Source organism: Canis lupus, chromosome 5, assembly GCF_048164855.1.
Source record: "Canis lupus baileyi chromosome 5, mCanLup2.hap1, whole genome shotgun sequence".
In the NCBI taxonomy this organism is placed as follows: Eukaryota; Metazoa; Chordata; class Mammalia; order Carnivora; family Canidae; genus Canis; species Canis lupus.
The window spans coordinates 29,444,620-29,469,582 of record NC_132842.1 but is presented as its reverse complement, the minus strand read 5'-3'; the positions used below and the strand labels follow the sequence as shown (position 1 = coordinate 29,469,582).

At 49.8% G+C, this 24,963-nt stretch overlaps 1 protein-coding gene across 5 annotated transcripts in view; it reads right to left on the bottom strand.

Moving 5' to 3' along the window:
* Positions 1-201: 201 nt before the first annotated feature.
* Positions 202-24,963, bottom strand: part of SFMBT2 (Scm like with four mbt domains 2) — a 217,213-nt gene continuing 192,451 nt past the window's right edge. For 4 of the 5 annotated variants that reach the window (XM_072825886.1, XM_072825887.1, XM_072825888.1 and 1 more), the window contains 6 exons: positions 22,168-22,277; positions 14,700-14,875; positions 11,857-12,023; positions 11,301-11,564; positions 10,445-10,573; positions 202-5,159 (listed from right to left, as the gene is read on the bottom strand). In XM_072825886.1, coding sequence (XP_072681987.1) covers positions 5,019-5,159; positions 10,445-10,573; positions 11,301-11,564; positions 11,857-12,023; positions 14,700-14,875; positions 22,168-22,277 — 987 coding nt within the window. In that variant the 3' untranslated portion in view covers positions 202-5,018. The remainder of the gene's footprint in view (positions 5,160-10,444; positions 10,574-11,300; positions 11,565-11,856; positions 12,024-14,699; positions 14,876-22,167; positions 22,278-24,963) is intronic. The other variant, XM_072825889.1, reaches the window with a different exon arrangement.

The window sequence follows — 24,963 nt, the reverse complement described above, 5'->3', positions numbered from 1 at the left end:
GTTTTGGGAAGAAGAATAAACGCAGGTGCCATGAATAAAAAGCTCCAAGGCTGGCAGGTAACTCCAAAAGACTGCATGGGACCTTCAGAACCTACAAACGCATGCTCTGGCGCGTAGCAGGAAAAGAAAAACACAACAGAATGCAGACCCTCCATATAATATTTGTTAGTAACCTTACACAGAAAGACACAGACACCACCATAGAACTTATTTTTACTTTATTAACAATGTGGCTTACAACTTTTTTTCAAGTAAAAAGGGTTTCTTTTCATTTAGAATAAAAATTAAAATATAACTCTGATATAGATTTTCATTTATTTACATGGAAACATATATACAGAATACAATCTTACAACAAACCAACATCATGCCCGTTTGTCCTGCACATCCCAAAAGTAAAAACACGGATTTTTCCTTTTACACACCGAACCATACACAAGATAGGAATCAAATTTCAATACCAACTACTCAAACTGGAATGCAAAAAACGGGAAAAGGGCTTCTGACATTCACGACTAGGGACAGTTGATGCTTCTGGATATCATGCTTGCTCCCATTGTGAACAACGAATGAGATGATTTTTTTCTTCTGTCATTAAAAAAAAAAAATTATCTCCAATTTCTCATCTTAAGCTGGTTTTCAGCAAATGCTGGTCCCAGAACTTTGCCTTCCCTTCGGGGTATGCGTCAGGCCCACCTGAAGCCGTGCCGTGGCTTGGCTGCATGACCGGACCTGCGTGCTTGCTGGTACGGAATCCTCGCCATTGAAAACCAGCCAGGACGGTGGCAAGACCACCGCTCAGGAAACCATCTGGGTTAGTACTCATCACTGGAACTAGAGGCGCTTCTGACCCACACCCGAAGCAGCCACCGTGTCAGCAAGTACAATTTTTAGATTAAGTGGATCAAAACCAGCACAATTTGATTTTATCGCATCCATGTTTTGGGCTACTTGTCAACCAACTCTAGTGATAAAAGCTAGAAGAACCAACTGAAATACTTAACCGAGTTAAAGGGACTAAAGCAATTTCCGGAAAACTCTTGAACAGAAAAGAACGGTAGGTAAATGAATAAGAGGATCACTAGTTCGTCATAGTTGCAAATAGAACTTTTCCTTGCTATTAGTTATTGCACCAAAAGACACGGGCAGTCTGTCTATCTCTTCCACAATTTCTTCCTTAAAGACTACAGGGACTTTAATTTACTATTGTTCCCTTCAAAAACAATTGCACACTCGATCACAGCTTTCTAAGGACAGAACAGAGTACTTGGATCCTAGGTTCACCATCTCAACCGAAAAGGCAACAATGTTACTCAAATCACAACAAAGATTTTAACGCTACGGCTTTTATAGATCTATGTACAGAAATAAACAGAAATGGGTGTTCTATGCAAGAAAGTATGAAAACCCCCAGTGCTTGCAAAATGAAAGGAGGGCGGCTCTTAGGAAGGCGTCTGGTCTAAGATAAAAGGCAAATCTCAGAACTTGCCCGCTGCAACACTCAATTTCTGAGAGACAAGTTAGGACACTCCGACTGAGCTTCAAACACCGATCCAAATCAGCCTCCCAGAGATGACAGCCGGGTGGGTGGGGGTCAGTGTCAAAGGTCTGAGTTATTTAAATTTATTGAGGAGCCAATCAAAGCAAACACAGGAAATAACTCTTTCAGATATGATCAAATAAGGTAAAGCAACCTAATGGCCGTGCAGCCCAAACACTGTGTGTGTGTGAGTTGACCTTTGATCAAATGGACCGAATTTTAAAAGTGATGGGTGAGTTCTCTGTACTATGCAACTGGAAGGGAACTGGTTTCCATTTTTCTTTTTTGGTTTATTTTTGAAAAGCAAAGAAGTTCGTTTGCAATGCCAGCCGTACCCTGTTCCTTTTAGGTTTTTTTTTTTTTTTTTTTTTTTTTTAAGGTTTATCCTCTTGTGGATGGGATACTTTCCCAATACAGTACAGATGCGGTCAAGAAGACAGGAGCTGGACAAGCTCCCGCAGTTTTGGGATGGGATTGCGTGATGACTCCCACCATTAAAGGCAAGGTGGTATTTCTGCCTCACACTGTACAGATGGCGAAGTGTCTACTTGGCTGGGAGAGCGGACACACGCTTCTCATCCAGCTCCAGGAGGTAATGCGTGGCAGGGTGCATCGAGGACCCAGGTAATCAGAGCACAGGACTTTGGTCCCAAAGTATCATCACAGAGACAGAGTGGAGGTTGTGGCATCTAGGGATGGAGGAAGTGGGCATCACTTGTTGGTGTTCCAGCCGACACATGTCTGGCCTGGGGCTGCGGTGGTACCCAGGGTAGGGCGTATAGAATCAGCATTTCCTGCCGTAAGAGACACAGTAACCACGGGGTAAAGGTTCCTTGGAAATCGGCCCTATTTATGAGACAGAAGCTGGTGGGGGGTGAATCCTACAGAGAAACAGACGCCACCTTCCCATTCCATAGCCAGGTTGCTACCCATGTGAAGTGCACCCACCAGCGCGAGTCCGCAGAGGGTCCAAGTTCAGGAGGATGCTGGTGACACTGACAGCAAAAGCATCTTCTGGGTCCTGGAAGGGTTCTTGGCTCTCAGAGGGCCAGGAGGTGGCACACACAGCTTCATGGGGGAGACCCCAGAGCTGGGCCCTCAGCCTCTGGCCCCAGCTACGTCTTCCTCCCTCACGAGAAAGTGGAAGGGGGTGAAGAGACCGACTGCCATACAGAAAAAGACTGAAGTTGGGGCGTCTTGGGTGCGCAGCCCCTTGGGAGGCAGGAAGCTTCGCCAGCAACGGTGGCCGCATCTCGCCCAGCCTGCCAGTGGGAGATCCTTCCAGATCCTCTGGGGGGCCGGGGGGCTCCAGAGATGCCTGCAACATATGCCTCCGTGATGTAGCACCTCCTTCTCTGTACCTCTACCAGGAAGGGCACAAGAAGGGGACACGCATCCTGTGAATACAGTGCCACGTCGCAGCCACCACAACCCTCTGCTCTTGTTCCAGGTACAACAGGAATAGCTCAGCTCAGAAAGGCCACGGTGAAGGATCCTAAGTGAGTCAGTGCAGGGAAGAAGCCAAAGATCTCAAAATGGGTGCCCTTTCCGACAGACTCCACCAGGCTGAGCGTTTAAGGCCAAAAGCATGTGGCTGAGGAGGCAGGGGTGGGAACCCGGGAGGAGACCAATGCTTCAGCCTAGGAGCTGGAAGCCCAACCGCAAGCCAAGGGCCAGTCAGCACGGATGCTCCCTACCTGGCCACCACACTGCCAGCGCCAGTGTAGGACACTGGTCCTTCCGTCACTGGTCCCCAGGCAAACCCACTTGCCAAACATTTAAAACATGGTAGAAATCAGCCAGGTGTGGGGGCGGAGTAAAAAGTTACCTGCAAAATAGGCTTCTTGTTTGCGTCTGTAACAGCAACACAGTGTGAGTAAAGGTCAGCATTAATAATCAAACTTTGCAAAATCTGACAGATAATCATGCCATAAAAATATAGCAGAAACGTGACAGCTAATAAGCCCACCACACGATGTCACTGCAGCTGCTGAGACTCTAATCAAGGAGGAGAGATCAAGATAATTACAGTACAAACGTAGCAGTAGGGCAGGCTCCCCTTCTGTGTCCCCTGAGGGACAATCCAAAGGTCTGCTTTCCTTGCGCCCATTTCCAAAGGCATTTGGGCCACTGACCACAACAGAGGAGAGCCATCCATTCGGGTTTCACTGAGTGCACTGGGTCCCTCACACGCAAACGCAGATGAAGTGACTGGTACAAAAACAAAACAAAACAAAATCCCAGCCAATTCTCAGAGCCTCAGGTCTCTCCACAGGTGACGCGACCAACGTAATGAGAACTGCCTGAGAAATGTCATCAGGAACCTCCAAACCAGTGTGGGCTACAGGAGACTGTAAACACAGTGGTGACATGAGTCTTCTTCACCTATTGTGTCTCATGCGGGCAGATCGGAACTCGCCTTTAGCAGGAGCAGGAGGTGGACAGGAACATCCAGAGTGATCCCGTCATCCAGGGTCACAGTTGGCCATCAGCCGGGCCTGCGGGAGAGCAGGGCTGGCCCAGGTTGCTGACGTGCTTCCCACCAGGAGTGTCCGCCTCCTCCATAGCAATCCCAGGGCCGGGCTGATGGAGCGCACTCAACGCCAGCCTCATCAAGAGACTCATTGCAGCGTCCTCCAAGGGGATGCGGCTGGTTTATTAAAAGCTTCCTGATGCCTTTCCCACTCTTCTCTGAAATTAAGCTTTTCTTTCGATACACAGCTCAGTATTTCCCAACAGACTAAAGGAATGACTCCCTAATCTGGTCACAATTAAATGAGAAAGTTAGCAGTGTGTGAAGTTCTCTAAGAGATTGCAAACGGAACCCTCTACAGGCTCTGGGGGTCCATCCCTCAGGAAGAACGGTCTCTCTGTGATGACATGCTGCCTGCCTTCATGCCCCCTGCTTCCTAAAAGGCACCTCTGACAGGTGATGCAGGTGTAGCCCATCCTTTCATTACCGCACCCTGGAACAAGTGCTTTGGGGAACTAAGTCGCCCCCAAGATCAAATTGCAGTGACACCCATGCGGCCATAGCCACATGTGCATCGTTACTAAAGAAGTGTTTGTAACAACCACAGCAGAATGACCAGCCGGGGGTCCTCCATGGGCACGTGGACAAAAGCCTTCCACTGTGCCTTAGTTTTCAAAGCAAAGGGGGCTGTGGTCGAAGAGAGCCCTTAGTGGGGAGCTGCCTGGTTTCCAGACAGAGCAAGGCGAGGCGTGGATGTACAAAGAGGCTCTTCCATTTTCCACGGCGCCCAACACTGTGTAGAAGCCACTGGGGTGGTCCTGGGCGTGCTTGCAAATGTGGCCATGTCAAACAGGCAGGAGCATGAGCAGGGCCCTCCCTGCTTCCCGCTTTTCAGTGCTACTTAGTGCATGTACCATCTCACAGTCCAGCAAAACGAAGCTGCGATCCCTAACCCTCCCGAGACGCTGCGTCACCGAGACCATGGATCGCTGCTACAGGGCAGTGTCAGTTGGCATACTGGGCGTAGAAAGCCACTTTCACTCTCTCGATCTGATGGCACAGCTTGATGGCGGGCCCCAGCTTCAGCTCCATGCACTCCTGCACCGTGGGGAGAGTCAGCAACAGGAGCGCTTGGCCGTCAATGTCCTGCCGGGAAACAAAGTCATGTTAGAGCCCAGACACTGTGCACCAAGGGAAGGCATTGCACATGGCAGGCTTCCTCTTGGGGGCCCAGGCCATGAGGGGCTGGTCTCCTCACCTTCAATTCACAGGAGTGCGTGGCAGCAATACCCACTTGACTTGGGGACTCTCATCTTTCTGGTTAATAAAAATCTTTCTCTCAGACAATACTGGCTACTCTGAAACTCACATGCCTTGGCTGGTGGGACGGAGAGGGGGACCAGGTGGGCTGCTGCAGGACCTCCTCCCTCCCAAGCTTACAGCCCCTGGCCCCTGGCCGGGACAGTGCCTCTAACCCCCATGCACCCCCGCCCTTCGTACATTCTGCTGTGACTCCCCTGTGAGCAGGAAAAGAGCTCTCTATGAAGAGGGGCAGCTCTCTCTTCTTGGACAGGGCCTGATGTTTCATCATCGAAACAAGATGCTAGAGAGATGGGCCACTACCCAGAGCAGTTCTCCCCTGAGGAAAACTCAGGTACTGACACACACACACAAAGGCACGCTTCTCCATCTGCACAGCTGCGTCTCCCAGAACGAGGTGTACAGGGTCTGCCTCCGGGTTTTGTCCTCGCTAGCCCTCTACAGCCATACAGCCATGCCCCGAGTCCGCATGGGGACTGTATCACTAGAGACTGTTACGCTGCAGCTGCTGCAGGAGGAAGAGACTATGGCTCACCCCAAAGCTTTAGGATCACCCCACTGGACACCTCGGCCTCTTCACCAGCTCGCTTCCTATAACCATATTTACATAGATGTTGTTTGAATGAAGACAAGACAGTCTTCACATTCCAAAGGAAGTAAGGGAAGGTTAGCGGTAAAGGCCAGTGGTAGAAGGAGAGCAGGAATCGAACCCAGCAAATGGGAATTTCTGCCATTTGGAGAAGCGGTGAACCCAGGGCTCCCACAAGCCACAGAGACGTGCCAGTCCTGCAACTGCACACAAGCACGTGAATCTCAGACATCATGCATCATGAATTACACAGAGCTTACGTTCTTAAAATTAGTGGTTTATCGAGCTGTCTTAAAGATACCAAAAGCAAAAAAAAAAAAAGAAAAAAAAAACCCAAAATGGGTATAAATGTTGGCCTTCGGAGGACTAATGGTAGGAGCAAGCATAATTTAGCATATGATGTTTCAAAAGCCACCTCAAGGTGCTGATTATCCCTAATAAGTACAGCGGCAATAAGGACCAAGCCTTAGCTTTAAGAGTTCCGACATAAGTACAACTTAAACCATCCAGATTATGTGGGCTTGAGCCTTGATGTGCACAACGACAAGCGCTTGTCAACCAAGACCCACACTGGACCTTACTGAACCCCAAAGTGAGCCAATCAGTCCTGAATACATGCTGAAAGTAGGAGACAAACTAATAAAACTGTCAATGAGTTTTTGATGCTATGTTTGTTTTTTCTTTTTCTATAGTGTTTTTACAGGTTACTTTCTCTTCAGATCCCACCTCTAGGGCAAACTAGAGGAAGTGCTGAGAAACAGTGTTTTGCTCAAGGTCATGAACCAAACCATGGCACCTCCTGACCTGGGACCTGTCAGCTGACTCCACTTTCTGAGGCAAATCTGCCTAATATTTTATCAAAACTTGACAGAATGGGTATAGGCCTGGGGATACATAGTCTCGTGAGTATCATGGGACTCATAAAAACACATTTTAAGTAGGAAACAGGATGATGTTATAAAACCATGTGCAGGTGGCTTAACCATTATGTTCAATGAAGAACAGAACAGAAACTTCTTTTAGGGTAAAGGAAGTTTTTTTAGTTGGAGATTAATACCATAAAAACTAGTTGATCTACCTAAGATCATTGAGTTAGAGACTGTATTGGAACTAGAACCATGGCTTTCTTTCTTTCTTTTTTTAAGATTCATTTATTTATTTTAGAGTCAGAGAGAGAAAGAGAGAGAAAGAGAGCACGCACACGCATGCAGGGGAGGGGGCAGGGAGGGGCAGAGAGAGGAGGAGACCAGCAGACTCCCCGCTGAGCAGCAAGACCGACGTGGGGCTCGATCCCAGGACCCTGAGATCATGACCTGAGCGGAAACCAGGAGTTGGACATTTAACTGACTGAGCCACCCAGGTGCCCCTAGAACCATGGTTTCCAGATATTAAACTTTGGAGGGAAAGCCGTCACTCTAAACACCCATACTTAGGATGGCCATCCTTGGACATGTAGATTCAATTGCAATTGAAAGCCAGTCCTAAAATGCTTCCATAACTCTCCGCAGACCACAGCAGTGAAGGCAGCCGCCATATGCAGGCACCACATTTAAGTGAAGGATGTCATTTATTTACTCAACAAGCGTTTCTCGAGCACCGTCTTTGAGCCAGGCACTCTATGGCCTCTGTGGTTACCGCACTGAACAAACGAAGACTCCCTCCCAGGAGGGCCATTATGATGAACAGACCACTACAATACAGAGAAAATAAAGTATGGTCACGGAGCTACGGGCTCAAATGGATGGGAACACAGCCAGTCTTATAGGAGGAGTCAGGAACGCTCCAGAGATCAGGTGATGCCTGAACTCAGACCTAAGGGGCCAAGGGGAATCATTAAGGGGAGGTTGGACCCATGGAAGGCAAGTAGTCCACGAGAGCACGTACCCAAGGAAAGCTCAGAGACACTGAGGGTAGAGCCGAAATGGGCCCAGATGGCAGTTAGGATATGGGAACTGCTGGGCTGTGTGAGCAGGAGTCACTAAAGATGTTAGAGAAGTCACGTTATAGGACTTGAACATCCACAAGCTGGTATTGGGCACAACGTCCTGGAATGGGTCAGTAGGCAGGGTGGGGAGGGCATGAGGGACCAGGGGTGAGGATGCTTACTACGGGGTAGCACAGCTGAGCCCGGTGAACTGGGGTGCTCCCCGTGGGGTCCATTACAGGGTGCCACAGAGCGGCCAGCCCAACCACACACCGCATGCTCTGCGTACAGCGCACGAAGGACGGCAGTGATTTCCAGAATATACAAGTCACTACGCAAACCAACAACAAAGACAAACCATGAAAAAAAAATTAGGCAAAAGGCATGAGCAGATACTTCACAAGTGAAACAAAAGTGGTGAAATTTGTGGTGGAGATGCCAGCCTTATCAGGGAAGTGCCAATGAGGCCCACGACACAATTTTATGCCCACAAAAGTGACAAAGTCACACAGTACTAAGTGTTGGCACAGAAGTATATGGTAACGGGAACCCCTACCCCATGAGTGGAAACGTATGTTGGTTCACCTACTGTGGGAAACCTTATGGCATCACCTCGAAAAAGCCTGTGAGAGGAACTCAAACAAGAACACGATAAATGCAAAATTTGGAACAGTATTTACCGGTGGTGGAAATAAAGGGGAGGGGACAGTAGATGCAGCCTTGCAACAATCCTCTAGGCTCCTCCCCGGAGGGCGGCTTTCAGAGCTGTTCCCTTTATCAGCATGCCCCCGATGTACAAGTGTCACGTGCACTCTTCAGGATGCAAAAACTATTCCTCAGTAAAAATACTTTCATGCGTCTACACCTCAGGTGCAAGGTGTTATTCCTCGCCAGTTCTTTCTGAAATGCTTTTCCTTTTGCTACATTTTTCTCACGTCTCACAGCCCAGGAAGGAGGAGAAAGGATTCCCCTGATAAATCAAACCTTAGTTTCTGAGGAGGTGCCAGGTCTTTTAAAGTCGTTTTACATTTCTTTGCAAAATATCGACTACATTGTTTGTATCGTCAGACCCCAAAGTAGATACTGGAGACACACAATGAGTGAGATGTGGCTCCGTCACCGTCCTGCTGGGGGTCGGGGCACAGAAACACGGATGCAGCTGGCCCAAAGCAGCACCTCCCAGCAGAGAGAGCTGGGCGCTGAGGCCCGGGACCCAGGCGTCAGGGGCGGCCTCGCATTTTAATTCACTTTTGAGAAGACACGGCAGTCAGGGCAAGGGATCTCTTCTACTCTGTTTCCCCGTTCTATCCTCGGCACCTAGAAAAATGCCCGCCAGACACAGAACAAGGGCTCGTTAACGTGTGTTGAATGAACAAAGGGGAAGACCTGGTCTGCCCACGTGAATTCACTTTTTCCACAGTGGGCCCAGTGGAAAATCTGGGGGAGTCGCTGCGTGCGTGGGAATCAGAGGCCCTTCTTTCTCCCTTCCTCCCGGAGTGCCCGCAGTTACCCTCCTTCTAGGGTATCGGTGTGTATGTATCATCTTAAAAAAAGATCATGCACACACACCTTTAACTGATTATACAGCAAACAGTACCTTCCTTAAATATGAGGCCCCGAAAGACACAGTTAGACCATGAGGCAGCGTGAGAAACGGCAAGACTTCACACGAGTGCAAGAGAGCAAGTCACAGGCTTCACTGGAAATTCTATCTGCAGGGTGGCTTGTGTCCAGACGGGCAATTTGTTTCCACATTAGTTTAAGGGGCGATGTAAAAAAAAAAAAATCCCTGACTTAGGGCTCAGAGCAGGTCTTAGGTTTTAGCTAAATATCATCTTATCTGCAGAATCAAAGTTCCTTTAAAGTACAGAGTACGCCGATCGTTTTGCATTCAGTCATCTCCCAGCACAGTGCCTGACATTCCACAGGTTTTTAACGTCATTGCAGAGGAAGGAGTGAAAGAAATGGGGGCACTGAGAGGAACAGGGAAGATGAGGAGACATACTTGCCCCGTTTCTCCCACTGAATAGAACTAAAAGCCCTGGATGTGATGAATCAAATAAACATAAGGTGCAGAGGAGAGAGAGCCGACCGCAGGGACCTGGTGGCCCGAGAGGGCGTCGAGAGAGTGCCTGGGTTTGTCTGTTTGCCTCCCAGGCCAAGACCTATCGCTAAAGAAGCTTCATGGGTGAAAAGGGCCCAAGGGAGGCCTGCTCCCTCCAGCCAGAGGACGGGGGAAAGGTAGCCGAGGGAGACAGACACCTTTTAGACAAAAATGGCTTTACTGCAGGACAGCAGGACAGGCCCCCTCCCCCCGACCGACACAACAAAGGCCAGGCGAGCGCCCCGACCCCCAGGACTCCCCGCCCCCAAGAAGGAGCATCTGAGAAGACAAGCTGGGGCTTCCGTCTGTGCTTGGCAGCAAGGAGCCCCCCACGGAGGTGTCAGCAGGGACTGAGTGTGAGCCAGGCTTGCACCCCCCAGCATCCCGGGAGCAACGTGGGGAGGCCGCCTGCCCTGCCAGAGCCGTGTCACAGAAAGCAGCTAAATCAGCAGATCAAACAAAACTGAGCAAACTCAGCCACAGAACCAGCGCACCTGCTCCTGAAATATCTTGGCCAAGGGGGCGCAGTCAGTCAGCTTGATGAACCTCACCACGTCGGTCACCGTCCACTCCAACGGGTTGCTCTCCAGAACGAGTCTCTCCTCGTCCTCTTGCTTTGCATCCTGATGGGAGAAAGGAGGCAGGAGGTCATTGGATCACTGCAGGGCCTGAGCCAGACTTTCCTCCTCCCTCCAGCCTCTGCCTGGGCACCCGACAGGCTACAGAGACTTGGGGGTTCGAGGGGCGTTCTTAGCATCTCGCCTGGGTTATGACTTTGCCTCCCATGACTTGTGTGTCCTTAGAGGTCAAGAGAAAAGGCACCGTGAGAGCAGGAGCTGAAAAGCCAGTTGAGGAAATCCCGGGCCTGCCTGGTGAGGATGCACCTCCGCTGCAGAGATGGTACGCGGCGCCTGAGAGCCTACGGGAGGCAGCCAGCTCTTGCCCATTTATTCTGGTGGTGATGGTGCCCATGACCTTCCAGCCGATCGTGTCCCGCCTGTGGGTCTGGGGGAGACCCGACACACTGACCTAACCTTCTGCGGCCACACAGGGGCCCCGTGAAGGGGAAGCCCAGTGGTCAACGGGACCCTGAGGACTCATCAGGTCTGTTCTCCTGACAAGAGTCCTTTGCAACTAGAAAACCTTCCAGAGAAACAGGTGCTATTACTGTCCTGGACTCCACTCAAGACGGGAAATCACCAGGCCTCTCCCCCAGACTTGGACCCTGGGCTGCAGCTGCCGCTACCGCTCCTGGCAGTTTAAGCTGGGAGCCCCACATCAAGGCATTCTTCACCAGCCTGCCTGCACCCTGGCCCCACACAAGCCCACCCTGGGGCCCTCGGGTGTTACCTCCACAGGGTCGTGGCCGGTGGCCGTGCCCTGGTCCGCCCCCTCGGCACGGGAGGCCGCCTGCACCCGTCGGGCCCTCCGCGGCCTCTCCACGGGCGGCCGGCGCTCCGGCTCCGAGTTGCTCCTCAGGGTGACCGCCCTCCGGGGCCGCACAGAGGGCACCTCGGCCGAAGAGGTGTCCGTCTGGTCATCGCGGAGCTCAGAGCTGGTTTCCTCACTGCCAGTGTCCTCGTCCATGGCATCTGCATCCTCTTCCTCGCTCTCCTGGGGAGAAGGGGAGGCACTAAATCCAGGGAGGCCTTCTCCTGCCCAGCTGGCCCCATGCACACCCCCTGAGCGGACCCCAAGAAGGGACCCCAAGGCCCATCCTACTGTCCCCACCATGGTCCCTGTCACAGCTCTCCCCCAGCCCGCAAGGCCAAGCAGAATGAAGCCACTCTCAGCGACCAAGGAGCTGGGGCTTCCAAACACCCGGCGTCGCATGTCAGCTGCGGCCTTGCCCATGAGCAGCCCGTGTCCCAGGCCAAGGCGGGAAGGCGCTCCAGGCCAGACATACCTCCCCTGAGCCCGTGGCGAAGTCCACGGCGGAAGACCTCCGCTTCTTCTGCACGAAGATGGATTTTCGCCGCTTCCTTCGTCTGGCTGGCTTCGGGTGCCCGCTCTCGGTGCTGGCTTCCCCGATTGGGGGCTTAATGATCTTCTTTCTCTTTCCGTAATAATAGGCTGCAAGGGGACAGAGGACGGAAAGCGTTTTCTAGAGGTTGTGCACACGTACATACGTGGACCGAGGGGGACTACAGAAACGAGAGGACAACCGGGGAGGAGGAGGAGAAAAGAGAGGAGAGAAAGATGGCTCTTCCGTTCAGAACAATAAAAATCCAACATCTCATGTGGACATCAGGTTTCCCTCTGTCTCTTCCGTGGAGGAGGAGACATTTCTCCAGCACTCTCATGGTTCGAAGGTGTTCTGGGAAGGACTGTGAGTCTTCAGAACTCAAATATTAAAGCTCCCTCCACCTGCCCATGCCACTGTATTTGCAGACGGGGCCTTTGAGGAGGTGACTAAGGGTGAGTGAGGTCAAGACAATGGGGTCTTCCTCCCATGGGACCAGCGTGTGGGGTGGGGGGGAGGGGAATGCACGCCAGGGGCAAGGGGCAGGTGAGGACGGAGAAGATGGCCATCTGCAAGCCCAGAGAGAGGCCTCGGGAGAAGCCAGCCCACCAGCACCTGAGAGAGGTCTCTGTTAACACGAAGAGCACCCGGGAGAGAATCATCGGCCACCCTTCAATAACGACCCATGTGTTTTGTAAGTTAAATGCATGTTCAAGTCATTGAAGCCACTGCTAAGGATCCGGTTTTCAATTATGATCCCGACCAAGACTCATCACGGAAAGTCTCGACTGTCCCACAACATAACCACCTGCAGAATGGGAACCTTGATCTATGGTTGAAAGGAGCCGAGAAAAATACCTAAACACACCGCTCCTGGGGACAGTGGAGCACGTACTCTGCAGTGCAGTGTGGTCCCCATACGTGGCCACGCTGCCACGTTCCCATGGAAAAGTCACCAGGCCCTGACACCCCACTGCCTCACATGCAGAACGAGCCCAGTGGGACCAAGCAGAGCAGGACGATCACTGCTTCACGGTTGTCCCCAAGCACCAGTTACAAGTGGATAAGCACCTGTTCACACCTAAGAACCCCGACAAGTCTGCTGCAGTTTGTTTTTTTCCAAGCCAGGTGGGGAGTTATGATGGCAGGGGGAGTACGGGAATGCTTTGCCTTGTCCCTCAAACTCAGCTAGATAAACACCCTCAGGGCCTCAACACCCAAGAAACTGATCCAAGGCCTGAGAGAGCGAAGTGTGTATCTACAGGTGGTTTCCTATAAGCCAGACGCTGGAAATCAGCACAGTTTCACTGACTACAACAAAGGTGTGTCTGCTTGCAGAGCCTTGGGGTTGCGCCGGGTGACGCTTGGCCTCGAAGCTCTCGATTGCCCCTCAGTGTGGTTTTGTCATTTCCCCCTGGGACATCTGCAGCCATAATAACCGTAACCTGACCCAGGGATTTTAGGATTTTCATGCTTTATCATCCCAGACCCAGAAAAATCTCTAAGTCATTTTGGTCGTGTTTAATTGGAGCTTGGTTAACCCACCTCTTCCTATTTTTAAGGTCAACCTTCAAGGGCAAGTTTAGCTCTTAGTCAAGTCCTCTGTGATTCTGGGGCATCTGTTAGCAAGCAGCCCTGCTCCAGGGGGTCTCCCCTCTGCCCAAAGGTCATAGGAGGGGGAACAAGTTCTCCAGAGAGGACGGGACGTCACCACACCCGACCCACACCCAGGTGGCTCTGCATATGTGAGCGTGGCTGCAGAAAGCCAGGCAGTCCAACCTTCCAGAGGAGGGTGCAGACTCTTGGAGATGGAGCTGAAAATGGTTTAGAATATCCCTGCACCTGTACAGAAAAAAACATGTGGAAATTCACACTCTGAGTGGAGGTTCAGGTACGTTCAGATCCCTGATTGTGACACACCAGGTGATCCACCTCAGCCGGCTGGGGCTCCCGGCACATGGACTGCGCTCCGAGGCCCTGTGGATACCCTGGCAGCCGGAGTGTGGGCCGGGACAGCGAACCTGCGGGCCACTGAGACGGGGATGCGGTCACCCCTGGGTCAGAGATGACTGAGGGCAGAAGCGGGCATCAGAGGGAGTCAGCAGAGCTCGACATAATCTGAGTGGCTGCCGTGCATGCAGAAGGCAGAGCTAAGGACAAGACCCAGGAGAGGCCACCAGAAGGCGGAGGCTCCAGGGTGTGGGGACAGAGGAGGCTGACAGCAGGACTTCCTGCGGGGGGGAGGTCAGAGCAAAGGTGGTGGGGGCGGCCAACCCCGCGTCCCAGGACATGAGGGGCAGTGGAGCCCGCGGGAGCGTGGACAGTGCAGGCTGCTTCTGCACCGAGGGAGCCATATAGACGGGAGGAAGCCGTGTAGGACGAGGTGCTCACCTCGCACAGAAGGGCAGAGGGAGACTCTCCTTGGTCAGCGTAAGGACCAAGAAAGCCATTCTGGTTACTTGCCATGACCAGGAACCAGTTTTACCCGGCTTTCCTTCCAGCCAGATCGTTTCCAAACTCAGCCAATGCCCTGAAGTTCAGAGCATACCCGGCGTCATCTCTCCTTTGCCAACGCCCGCCAGTGATAATCTGTTCTGGGGTTGATCATCCTGTCCCTCTCCTGGGCTGGGAACGCATAAGTATCGCCACAGCAAATCTTAAAATAATTCTTTTGCAGCATTTTCCGTGAAAAATTATTCAAGAGTTTGAAAACAGAACAGCCCACCTACGGCCTTCCCCACCGTTTAGGCCCGCAGACCAGTATTCTTTCCGTGATTTGAACTTACTGTACTTGGTTTTGGTATGGATGGAGCAGTTCTCTGGGCAGTTTTCCGAAACCAGCACAGGACTGAACAAGTTTGGGCAACACTCTAGCTTGGCGCAAACCCGCCGGCAGAAGTCTGCAACTTGGTCGGATGTCCGTACGATCTTGGCCACGGCCCTGTACGTCTTGCCTCTGTATCTGGAAAGAAGGAAGGGAGAGCAAGGCAAGACCACACGGTTACTCAGACCTCTTCTGTCTGCCGTATTCCAAAAGTAGCCTCGTGACTTTCTAACAACAAAGTCGGCTGTGTGTGATTTCCACGCCATTTGCTTTGATCGCCCCTGAGGAGCTCCGAGAAGTCTCCCTAAGGAAGCCCGGGATTGTGCACAACACCTGGGATGAGGTGCCACGGCAGACTGGCCACCACAAACATTCCCACTTGGCATCGTCTCGCCACGTGGTATACGTAATTTAATACTGGCTCCAGAACGCTTCTGAAATCTAGATAGTGTCACTTGTTGCTCATCATGTTTGAGGGAAATTTTAAAAAACAACAACAACAAAAAAAGAACCTTTCTCCTGCCTAAGAAAAACCACATGCATAAAACCAGAGACTGTCTCTTCGGAAAAGCACATTGGATGGATTCTTGTTTCAAAAATGGGCACCGAAGCCCTGGTCCTAATATTTACAGTAACAACGATGTGACTAAGGCTTGGCTGTAAAGAGGAGCGCCTGGATATAGGTTCGAACCACCTCTAGACCCACTTTTAAAATATCATTGGTACAGAACAATGATAAACTTCTCAGGTAGCAGCAGACTACTGGTCGTTACTCAGTTGACACGTCATGGAAGCTGGAGCCCACTGACATGAAAAATGCCTCAGCACTGTGGGGCTTGTTGAACCGCACGCACCCTCCCTGGATGTGCACCCCCATTTTGAAATCTTGAACAACTTATCTTCCAGAAAAACAGCAGATGCTCAGCCAGATGACGCTCATGTTAGGCTTTAGAAGACAAACCACAACCCAGAGGCGTCGACTACCCAGAAAGCCAACGTCGCCCTCCCACTGCACGTCTGCAAGGGTGATGGCCACAAGCTCTCTGCCAGACCTGCTCTGCACACTTGTGTTTCAGGTTTCCAAAAGCCTGACACAAAACAACACGGGCCCCAGGCAATGAGTGCAAACAGTGCAACGTAAGGAGAACATCATTTCGGGCAATTTGCAAACATAGTATTACATTCAAAACCAAGATCTGGTTCCCTAAAAATAATGTGGTGACAGGAAGAAATAGGATAAACTGATCCCGACTTTCTTTCAACCAGGCTTTCTTTCTACACTTCTGAAGACTAGAAAAATCTTCCCCCTCCCGACAAATCATTTTTCTTTTCTTTTTTACAGTATCAACAGCAAAGAAATTAAATTCTAACTTGAAAAAAAACTGGACTTTTGTGTTCATTCTCTAGTCTTTCAGATCCCAGTCCCTCTGTACTGATTGTTCTTGCATTTCTCTGAAGTGCCGAGCTTGGCTTTCTGTGTAGTAAGAGCTAAAAAGCAATTCTTTGTAGATAAGATCATGCTCTCGATCGCACAGCCCTGAACAACTGTTGATTTTTCTGGGACCTCTATCGACCCCCGATGTAGGAACACATCCCCAGCTCCGAGGAGGGCTCCACGATTCACTCTTGGGTAGTTCCTGATGGCTGCTTTTGTCGTGCTTCATAATGAAACCAGCACAGTTCTGTGGACACGGCGCATCTCTAATGTTCTGGGGAAGCCAGAATAAAAATATGTCCCTGGTGCAACTTCCCTGTGCAGTTTTTCCCACTATAGTGTTGGTAGCCCTGGGGGTCTCTCTTCTAAAGAGCTCAACATCAAGATTCTTAAAGTTCCTTTAAAAAAGAAAATGATATAAAGTACAGAAGCAGGAGAAAAAGGGAAAACTGGGTCCCAATTCAAACCATTGAAGTAGGGCCCCCAAGACAGGTTTCTTCATACCTTCAGATTCCAACACAGCGAGAAACACCTTTGAGGGACAGAGCAGGCCAGGAACTGATGCCCACGGCTGTTTCTCCCCTTCTAAAGGTTCGGGGTGACTCCGGGGAAGCAAGTGTTTCAGTAAACCTTTCCTAATTAGGAGACGCCAATCGAAATTTATGAGGATAGAATTATACAGCCTGGTTTTAAAAGTAACAGAATCCCCTCCTCTGCCCTTCTGGAATGATGAGTCCATCGTGAAGCCCTGGTGGTGGAGGAGAGGGTGGGGAGACTGGGGGTCCAGAGGGAAGGACACTTAGCCATGTAATTTATTAAAAGTCCCAGCAAGACTGCTGTAAACACAACACGAGATAAGGTTTTTAAAGCATGGAGTACAAGTGCTGTGAAGAGAGGAAACTTGAAAGACACGATCAAGCTAGTACGCAGCACACAACTCCTTGGCATTATGATATCGGAAGGAAGGAAGGGAGGGAGGGACGGGAAAAAGAAGTAAGAGATCACTGGGTCAGGGGCACCCAGGTGGCTCAGTGGTTGAGCGTCTGCCTTCAGCTCAGGGTGTGAGCCTGGGTTCCTGGGATTGAGTCCCGCATCAGGCTCCCCATAGCAAGCCTGCTTCTCCCTCTGCCTGGGTCTCTGCCTCTCTCATGAATAAATAAATAAAATCTTAAAAAAAAAAAAAGATCACTGGGTCAGAAGTGATGCAGGATAACAACAAGCAAAGGTAAAGAAGGTGGGGAAGAAGGGAGTCAGGAAGATCCGGTAAACGGCCGTCCTCAGAGGAACTCTGCCTCCGTTCCTTTGAAGACCTCTCCCCCTAAACCCCATTCCCTCCTCACCCCTGCACTAATTGAGGCTCCAGAGAAGTATGGAACAGGATCTGCTCTTTCCTAGCGGGGCACCGCAGAGAGGCCTGGATGACCCTGGTCTCAGACACCTGCTTGGGAACAGCACAGGACATCAGAGAACAGAGGGATACAGGAAGGATGCTCTCCTGGGCTGTCACTGTGGGGACCCACTCAGAACCTCAGGGCGACATAGAAGTTATTTAAAGTTGAAGATGTCTGAAATTTGACAGATGCAGAAAGCAGCTTTCTTGGAGCTTCCATTATGTGACGAAAAGCGGAGACTTCTGAGAAATGAGGATTACCATGAGTTCTCTCCTTGGGGCAGCTTCTAATCTCAGGGGAGAGACCAAAGTAAACCTACCATAAATCCGCTGTCCACGGAGTTTCATGGCCACAAAAAAGATACAAAGCCTGCTTGTGCCTGCATAAACCAGCATTTTCACAAACTCTCTTATCTCCCCTTTGTTCTCCTAAAAACTCCTTTGTCTTTCATATAAAAACTATTTGTTCTTCCCTAAAGGCCTTTACTCCATACTGTCTTTCCCCCACTAAGTTGAGTATAACATACACAGAAGCTCCAACTCCTAACCGCCCCTTCAAGTCACCCATCATGAAGCACTCCTGTGCGTGTGCGTGCAAACAGTGAATGAGAGAACTTGGGCCAAACTGAAGTCCTCCCGCTTGGACCACCCTGATGTTTAAGAGTGGATCATGTCATCCGTGTTGGGTTCTTCACTCCACATTTCCTCTCGTAAGCAAATGGTCTTTTCTCTGGCTTATCTGATTATTTGTCAGTTTAATTTGCAGGCTCCCAGGAACCGAACATGACAGAGTAGAGAAAAGGTTTTTCCTCCTTGCCATCAATAAGGAAGTGTGAGTGGCCTTCTGGGATTCTCCTACCAACCAAAGTGGCAATTTATTTCCACATGCGAGTGCATATGGCAGGGCGGAGAAAGCCATATGAAGATGGAGAAACAAGAGTGCTGGAAAGAGGAGTCTCCTTCAGCAGGTAAGGCTAAGGAACACCAAAACGGATTTTGAGTCAAGAGGACATGTGGAGTGAAGAACCCTGAGAAACCCTGTGCACTGAAGGAGGTGTGAGTGTGTGTTTATTTTTTTGGGAAGATCTCATCTGATTCAGAATATCCCACACTGCCCTGCGCTGGAAGCACCAGCACGGTGCCTGTAACCTGATGGATGCATTTTCAGGAGAGCAAGCGCACACATCTGAGCCAGGTGAAAATGAACACATGAACAAACTACAAAAGATTTTTCTTCCACTAAAGAGTCTCTGTTAGAGAATCTTTTTTCACACACATCGCTTTACAGCCAAATATTACAGCTTGATATTCACAAAATAGGAGCGTGAGGAGAAGACCTAAAAAAGTGAAATAGAAACACGTAAGAAAAAAAATCAGTAATTGCTTACAAAAAAGAAACCAAAATACCATTTCTGTAGAGCCAAGCGTGACTCACCTCAAAGCCGTGACTTTCCCTGGGTCTGTCTAAATGATAAGGAAGTTTCGTTCACTCCAAATTAAAGAGGACATCTCCTCTTTAAATATTCTGAATAACTGTAACAAAGGACTGGGAAAATCTATTAAGCCTTCACCTGGATTTTCTAAAGATTATCTCAAAAGCCACTCAAAGCAGAGTTAACAGTCTTTCTCCTGCCAAGAAGATTCTAGAACATGTCAGAAAACATTTAAATGTCTCTAAATGCACAGAGTTGGAAAAAAAAATTTTTAATCCCCCTATGGTATAGCCTAAATTCCTCCTCCTGAAATACAAAATAATGTAGGTCAATCTAGGATACTTAAATTCATTGCAAACGAAGAATTTTCTCTGCCAGAACTGCTGAAATGAGCTACGTGAGAATCTGTTTTCCCTCTGGCACCACAGCTACCCGGGTTTTGCCTTTTAATACCTGGCGAAGACTCGTAGTAGAGACTCCTTACATGATACTCAATGCTGAGATAATTTTAGTATAAAAGGTATAGTTGTTAGATAAACAGGAAAGAAAAAAAATCACCAAGGAACAAACGAGGACGATGCCAAGTTTTTCTCCCACACACAGGTCAGACCTTTTCCATGGCACCTCCGTCCTCTCAAGGACATGGGAAAACTGGTCAGCAAGCCCAGGTGCTCAGTGACCACACTCTCAAGCCCCCGGGGTGGAGGATCTCCACGGTACATCCTCTCCTCCTGGAAGCACGCCTTCTAACACTGGCACTCAAAGACCACAACCGAGACAACCGACTGCCCTAAATGCAGGTCCCCCCCGACCCGGGGAGGCTCATCTATTTGAATGCACTTCAGCCTTTCAGCAAAATGGGAAGAAGCCGGCTCTCTCTCTCCTCTCATTTGCACCAAAGAAAAGAGCGAAGTTGTCAAGATCTGAAAAGTTGTCGCTTTACATCAGAAGCAAAGAGGTGACTCAACACATACAGTATCTTAACAGGAATGCTCCCCCCGCCCCCCCCACAACTGCAAATCTGTCATCATTAGCAGCTGCTTTAGAGATGCCGCTGTGATCCAGCACACTTGAACCCCAGTGCAGACACGCACTTTCTCATTATGAGTTGCCGTGTGAGATCTGGTGAAGGACTTCACTGTCATAGCTGATATAATAGGTGACACGCTGCCTTTACAACCCGGCAGGGCTCACTACCCCGCGTCTGTTTTGATTGCGTCAGGCTGGATTGAATAAAAGCTCTGATAACGTGAAGAGGCGTGCCAACACCACAAAATTAACTCTCCTGGTCATTTGGGTTCCTGGGGGCAACTTTCTGGCTTATTTAGGAACAGGGGAGATTTCGATGGGATTTAAGATTTCGGTATTTGTCCTATTTCCTTATCCATGAGGTGCATTTGGGGATGTACTGGATTTTGCAGAAAATGTTTAAAACAGGAAGTGTTTCTCTGTACCAACTCTTGCAGTCACCACTGTTTCTTATGTGTTGACCTTAAAAGAAAATGTTGTGTTACTGACGATCTCTCCCTTAGATCAAGTAGAAAGATATGGAACATTTGGCTGGGGAATTAAAAAAAAACAAAAACAAAAACAGGAAAACTTGCTTTAGTTTCTTTTGCACTATGGGTGAAGCTCATTTAAATACTTGTTGGGAAGCATGAGGCATGGTGCCGCCTTTCACTGACACGGCAGGTCATATGAATAAACACTGTCTCTATTAACGTGTATCCCTGTTGAGGTCTGTGATTTGGCACAGCATCATTAGACCACAGATGACTTTTATGGGGTCTAATATTACAGACATGTTCAAAACAGAACTAGGAAACGTTGAGCGGATTAGAGACAACAGCCGAGCAGTACTCACCATCCTTACTCAGGGTCAGTGTAAGTCGACCATACAGGTCAAGCAGATCACTTCACATCCCTCAGTTTTCACTACAAACAGGAGAGGTGCTTTCTCTCAGGGAGGGCTCAGACATACTCTAACCACTGAACATGGCTCGCTGTTCAGAAGGCCTCATTTCCCACACGTCACAACTACATGCTATTTGAGGACACTGTTATACAAGAAGTGGACCGGATGGGACTCCTGGGGGGCTCAGCGGTTGAGTGTCTGCCTTTGGCTCAGGGCGTGACCCGGGGGTCCTGGGATCAAGTCCTGCATCGGACTCCCTGCATGGAGCCTGCTTCTCTCTTTGCCTGTGTGTCTCTGCCTCTCTGTGTGTCTCTTATGGATAAATAAATAAAAATCTTTTTTTTTTTTAAAAAAGAAGTGGACCAGTAAGCTCTAGTCTATGGAAAAGCTAAATGAATACCAAGGATCCAAAGTCAAAGCCATTATTAAAATTATCTTGGCAAATGGAGTCTCTTCTATCTGCCTTCTAAACAAGGATCAAGCACAGCAATCCAGTGGGTGCTGTCAATTTCAGAGCTCTAGAAACTTAGGCAAAGCCAAAATATTGTGTTTCCAATTAGTCTACTTGGAAATAAAAGAAGTGACCAGCACATGTCAACCCGCAGCCTGTAACCCAAAAGGAAGCAGAGGTACTGGTTCTTTTTATCTTTTAAAACTGTCAACTCTCAGGGCACCTGGGTGGCACTCAGTTGTTGAAGCGTCTGCCTTCAGCTCAGGTCATGAGCTCAGGGTCCTGGGATCGAGCCCCGGGCCAGGCTCCCTGCTCAGTGGGGGATCTGCAAGTCCCCCTCTCTCTCACCTTCGTTCATATACTCTCAAAGAAATAAAATGTTTAAAAAAATAAATAAAATAACTCTCAGAGCAAAGGACATTTGTATGTGGCACAAGCTCCTTACTGTATCAAATATTAAGAGTTGCTAATGAAGAACATATGATAATGATCATGGATATCCTCTTTTACCATTGTTCCCCTTCTGATCAAATAATCAAGTGGTCCTAAAACACAGGACGTTCCGATTCTGAACGTTTAACACAATGAAGTATTAGTTAAACAAATCTCTCCTTTAGTTCCAGAATTGCACGGCTTAAGGCGACTCTGTGCAACAGAACAACGCCAATAAACCTGTAGGCAGCACACAGAACAGCAGCAGGAGAGTCCTTCCCATTTCTGGGGACTCCCTCCGAAAGACGCAGGACCAGTTTCAAAGCAGCAGGCTAACTACAAGAGTCTTGTTTTCCAGAACTGAAAACACATACTTTGCCTTCAGCGTCTCCTCCTGAAAATTCCAGTGAGGATCTTCCACCAGCTGTAGTTCTCGCAACACCCTCCCGGGCTTGTAAGCTGCATTGATTATCATGCTGAGAACCTGTGGGGGTTGGGGGAGAGAAGAACAGCCATGAGCTTCAAGGGCAGCCTCTCCTGCTCAGACAAGAACCACCGGCCGGCCCGGCGACAGGTAGACAGGAATCCGCGAGACTCGTCCAACAGGTTGGGGGAAACCTCTTTGGCAGCCTGACTCCGACTCGGCTCGCCATCTACGGGCTATGGAGGGTGCTCGAGTCCAATCCCTCTGGCGGGCTGTGTGGACGGCGGGCCAGAGGGGAGGACTGACTCGTCCTCACTTTTCTGACAGAAGGAAAACCCATCTACCCCCTCCAAAGAGCCACTGGTTATCTTTAACAGGATTACCCTTCAGCAGGGTCAGCCACTGAGAATTTCATTTTATTTTTGAAACTAAATTTCAAAAGGATATCAGTAAGAGGCAACAGATTGGTGCCAACAATTTTGAACAAACTTCAGATTGTCTGTAGGGAGGCTAACCGAGTACCTGAAACTCACCTGGTGCTGGCTCAACCTACGGACCTTTCATAGGCGCGCAACGCTCCGGGATGTCAGTGTTTTGAAAGACCTCCCAGAGTACCTGATACCATCCGATATCCTATTTCCTGAAACCTTCCCTTTATTCCCACTTCCCGAGTTCAAGGAAGTGCACCTGTGGTCACTCCCAGAAAGACGGGATGTGTCCCTCCATGAGCCTCAGCTGCAGGCCCTGTTCTGTTTACCTCAACATGCTCCTTGAATGGGAAGATCGAGGAGTTTGGACTCCCCTGGGGCACCCCCACCCCCCTCCCTAAGCAAATCATCAGGAAGCACGAAAGATTCTGACTTCCAGCACGTTCCAGAGCTGCTGCCGTTTGGACAGACCACTTACGATGAACGTGAGGGTACAACGCAGCCCACAGAGGAAGGCCGAGACCCACGATGTTGAGGTCCCCGGGACGCCCCTTGCTGAGGACGTACCGTGTGTCAGCGCCCAGGTGGGAATGGCCACAGCGCCCCCCACACCCTCCTGTCACCCCGTCCAGCTGTTTCCTGTTTCAGACCCAACACCACTGAGAGGGTGAGAAGCGCCCCAACTGCTGAGACACACTGGCATTACTGTTGAAGCCCCTGCTGCTTTGGGGGAGGACACCACACAGAATGGATGCGAGGAGGGAGGCTAGGGTTTTTAGGCTGCAGGTTCACGGATCCGGTACATTCCAGAACACAACTGGTGTGCTTTGGGTCCTGATTTAATTCTGAAAAACAACGAAGCTCTCTCATATCATAACTGAAGACCTGATCCTAAAAATACTGTCCACGGTACAGTGAGCATGGCAAGCATCTTCTCCTAGCTGGGCAGTGCTCTGCTCAAGGGTCCCACAGCTCCCCAGCAAGAGCACGCGGCCAGCTGGCCAGCCAAGGCACTAGGAGGCCAGACAAGTGGTTTTGGTGGGTTTGTTTCTGTGTTAGAATAATCATCTGATTTTATTGTTTACTGTCAGTACAATTTGCAGAAATCGAGTTTAAAAATAAATCCAATTAGAACTGGCTGGAATAATGCACCAAGTATTTATCAACAGACAATAACATTTAAACTGATTCTTTTCATTGTGTTTCGCGAAGGAAGGGCCCAGGGCTACATGTTATTTGCTGCAGAGCAAAATGCATTTTGAGACGTGAAAAGAAAAGGCCTTCCAGGTTCCATTCAGCCTGGGATCAGGCAGCCATTAAATTGTCAAAAGCGTCCAATATTGAATAATTTTCCCATGGCATTTCCGATGCCACATCATGCGTTGCCAAATTCAGCAGGCTCTCTACAAAACTTTGGGATCACGAGCTGAGTAATTCTCTTGTGTGTGGCGTGGTGCATCTTACAGTTTCCTCCGGGAAAACAGCTCGGCCGGCAGCCGGTACTCCCGTCCAGGGTCAGAATTATGGCTCCATGCACAGCGCAGAAGCTCAGACCACTGTTATGCCCTTGATCATGAAGGGTTGGATGGACGCTGCCCCCAGTTCATGGGCAGGATGCGAAGGTCATAAACACAATTTCCAAGCAACTGGCCTAAGGATGTGCAAGGAACTCCAGGAGAAAAGTACTTTCCAGGGATGCCTCGTTGGAATTCTTGGAGTTCATGTTTGTGGAGAACACACCATCCAGAAGTGTCAACGGTGTACGACAGCAGACAGGCAGGGAGCTCTGCCGGTGAACAGATCGGGGCTCAAACCCCTTTCTCATCCTGTAGAAGGATGAGTCCTTGAGGCGCCCAACTGGCTCTCCTCCTCTGTATAACAGGGGCACTGCCATTTATCTGGTTCCTACACGGATCAGAACACTCCACCCCAACATATGCCACTTTGGCATAGGATTATTTTGAGCTGAAGGCACCGGAGTACATTGCACACGCAGCAGGAACTCTCTGCCCTGCCCCTTTGTAATCAGGAGCAGGGCGGACATTTCCCCTTTGTAAAGGTGTCCTCTCCTCTCCCCCATACCAGTGGGAGGAGGACGTCCCTTGTCACTAGAGAAAGAAAGCTGGCACCAAGAGGACGCTGCATAAACCAACCTTACTAGAAGAACCTTAACTTCCACTAGTCTCCCGTATATTTGCCTTCCCACAATTCACCACCCTAGGAGCCCAAGCCCCCCTCTTTGTCTCTCACCTCTCCATACTTCATCACCCTTTGTTAAAACAGTATGTAAACATCTCAAACGTAGTGGCCTCTTTGGG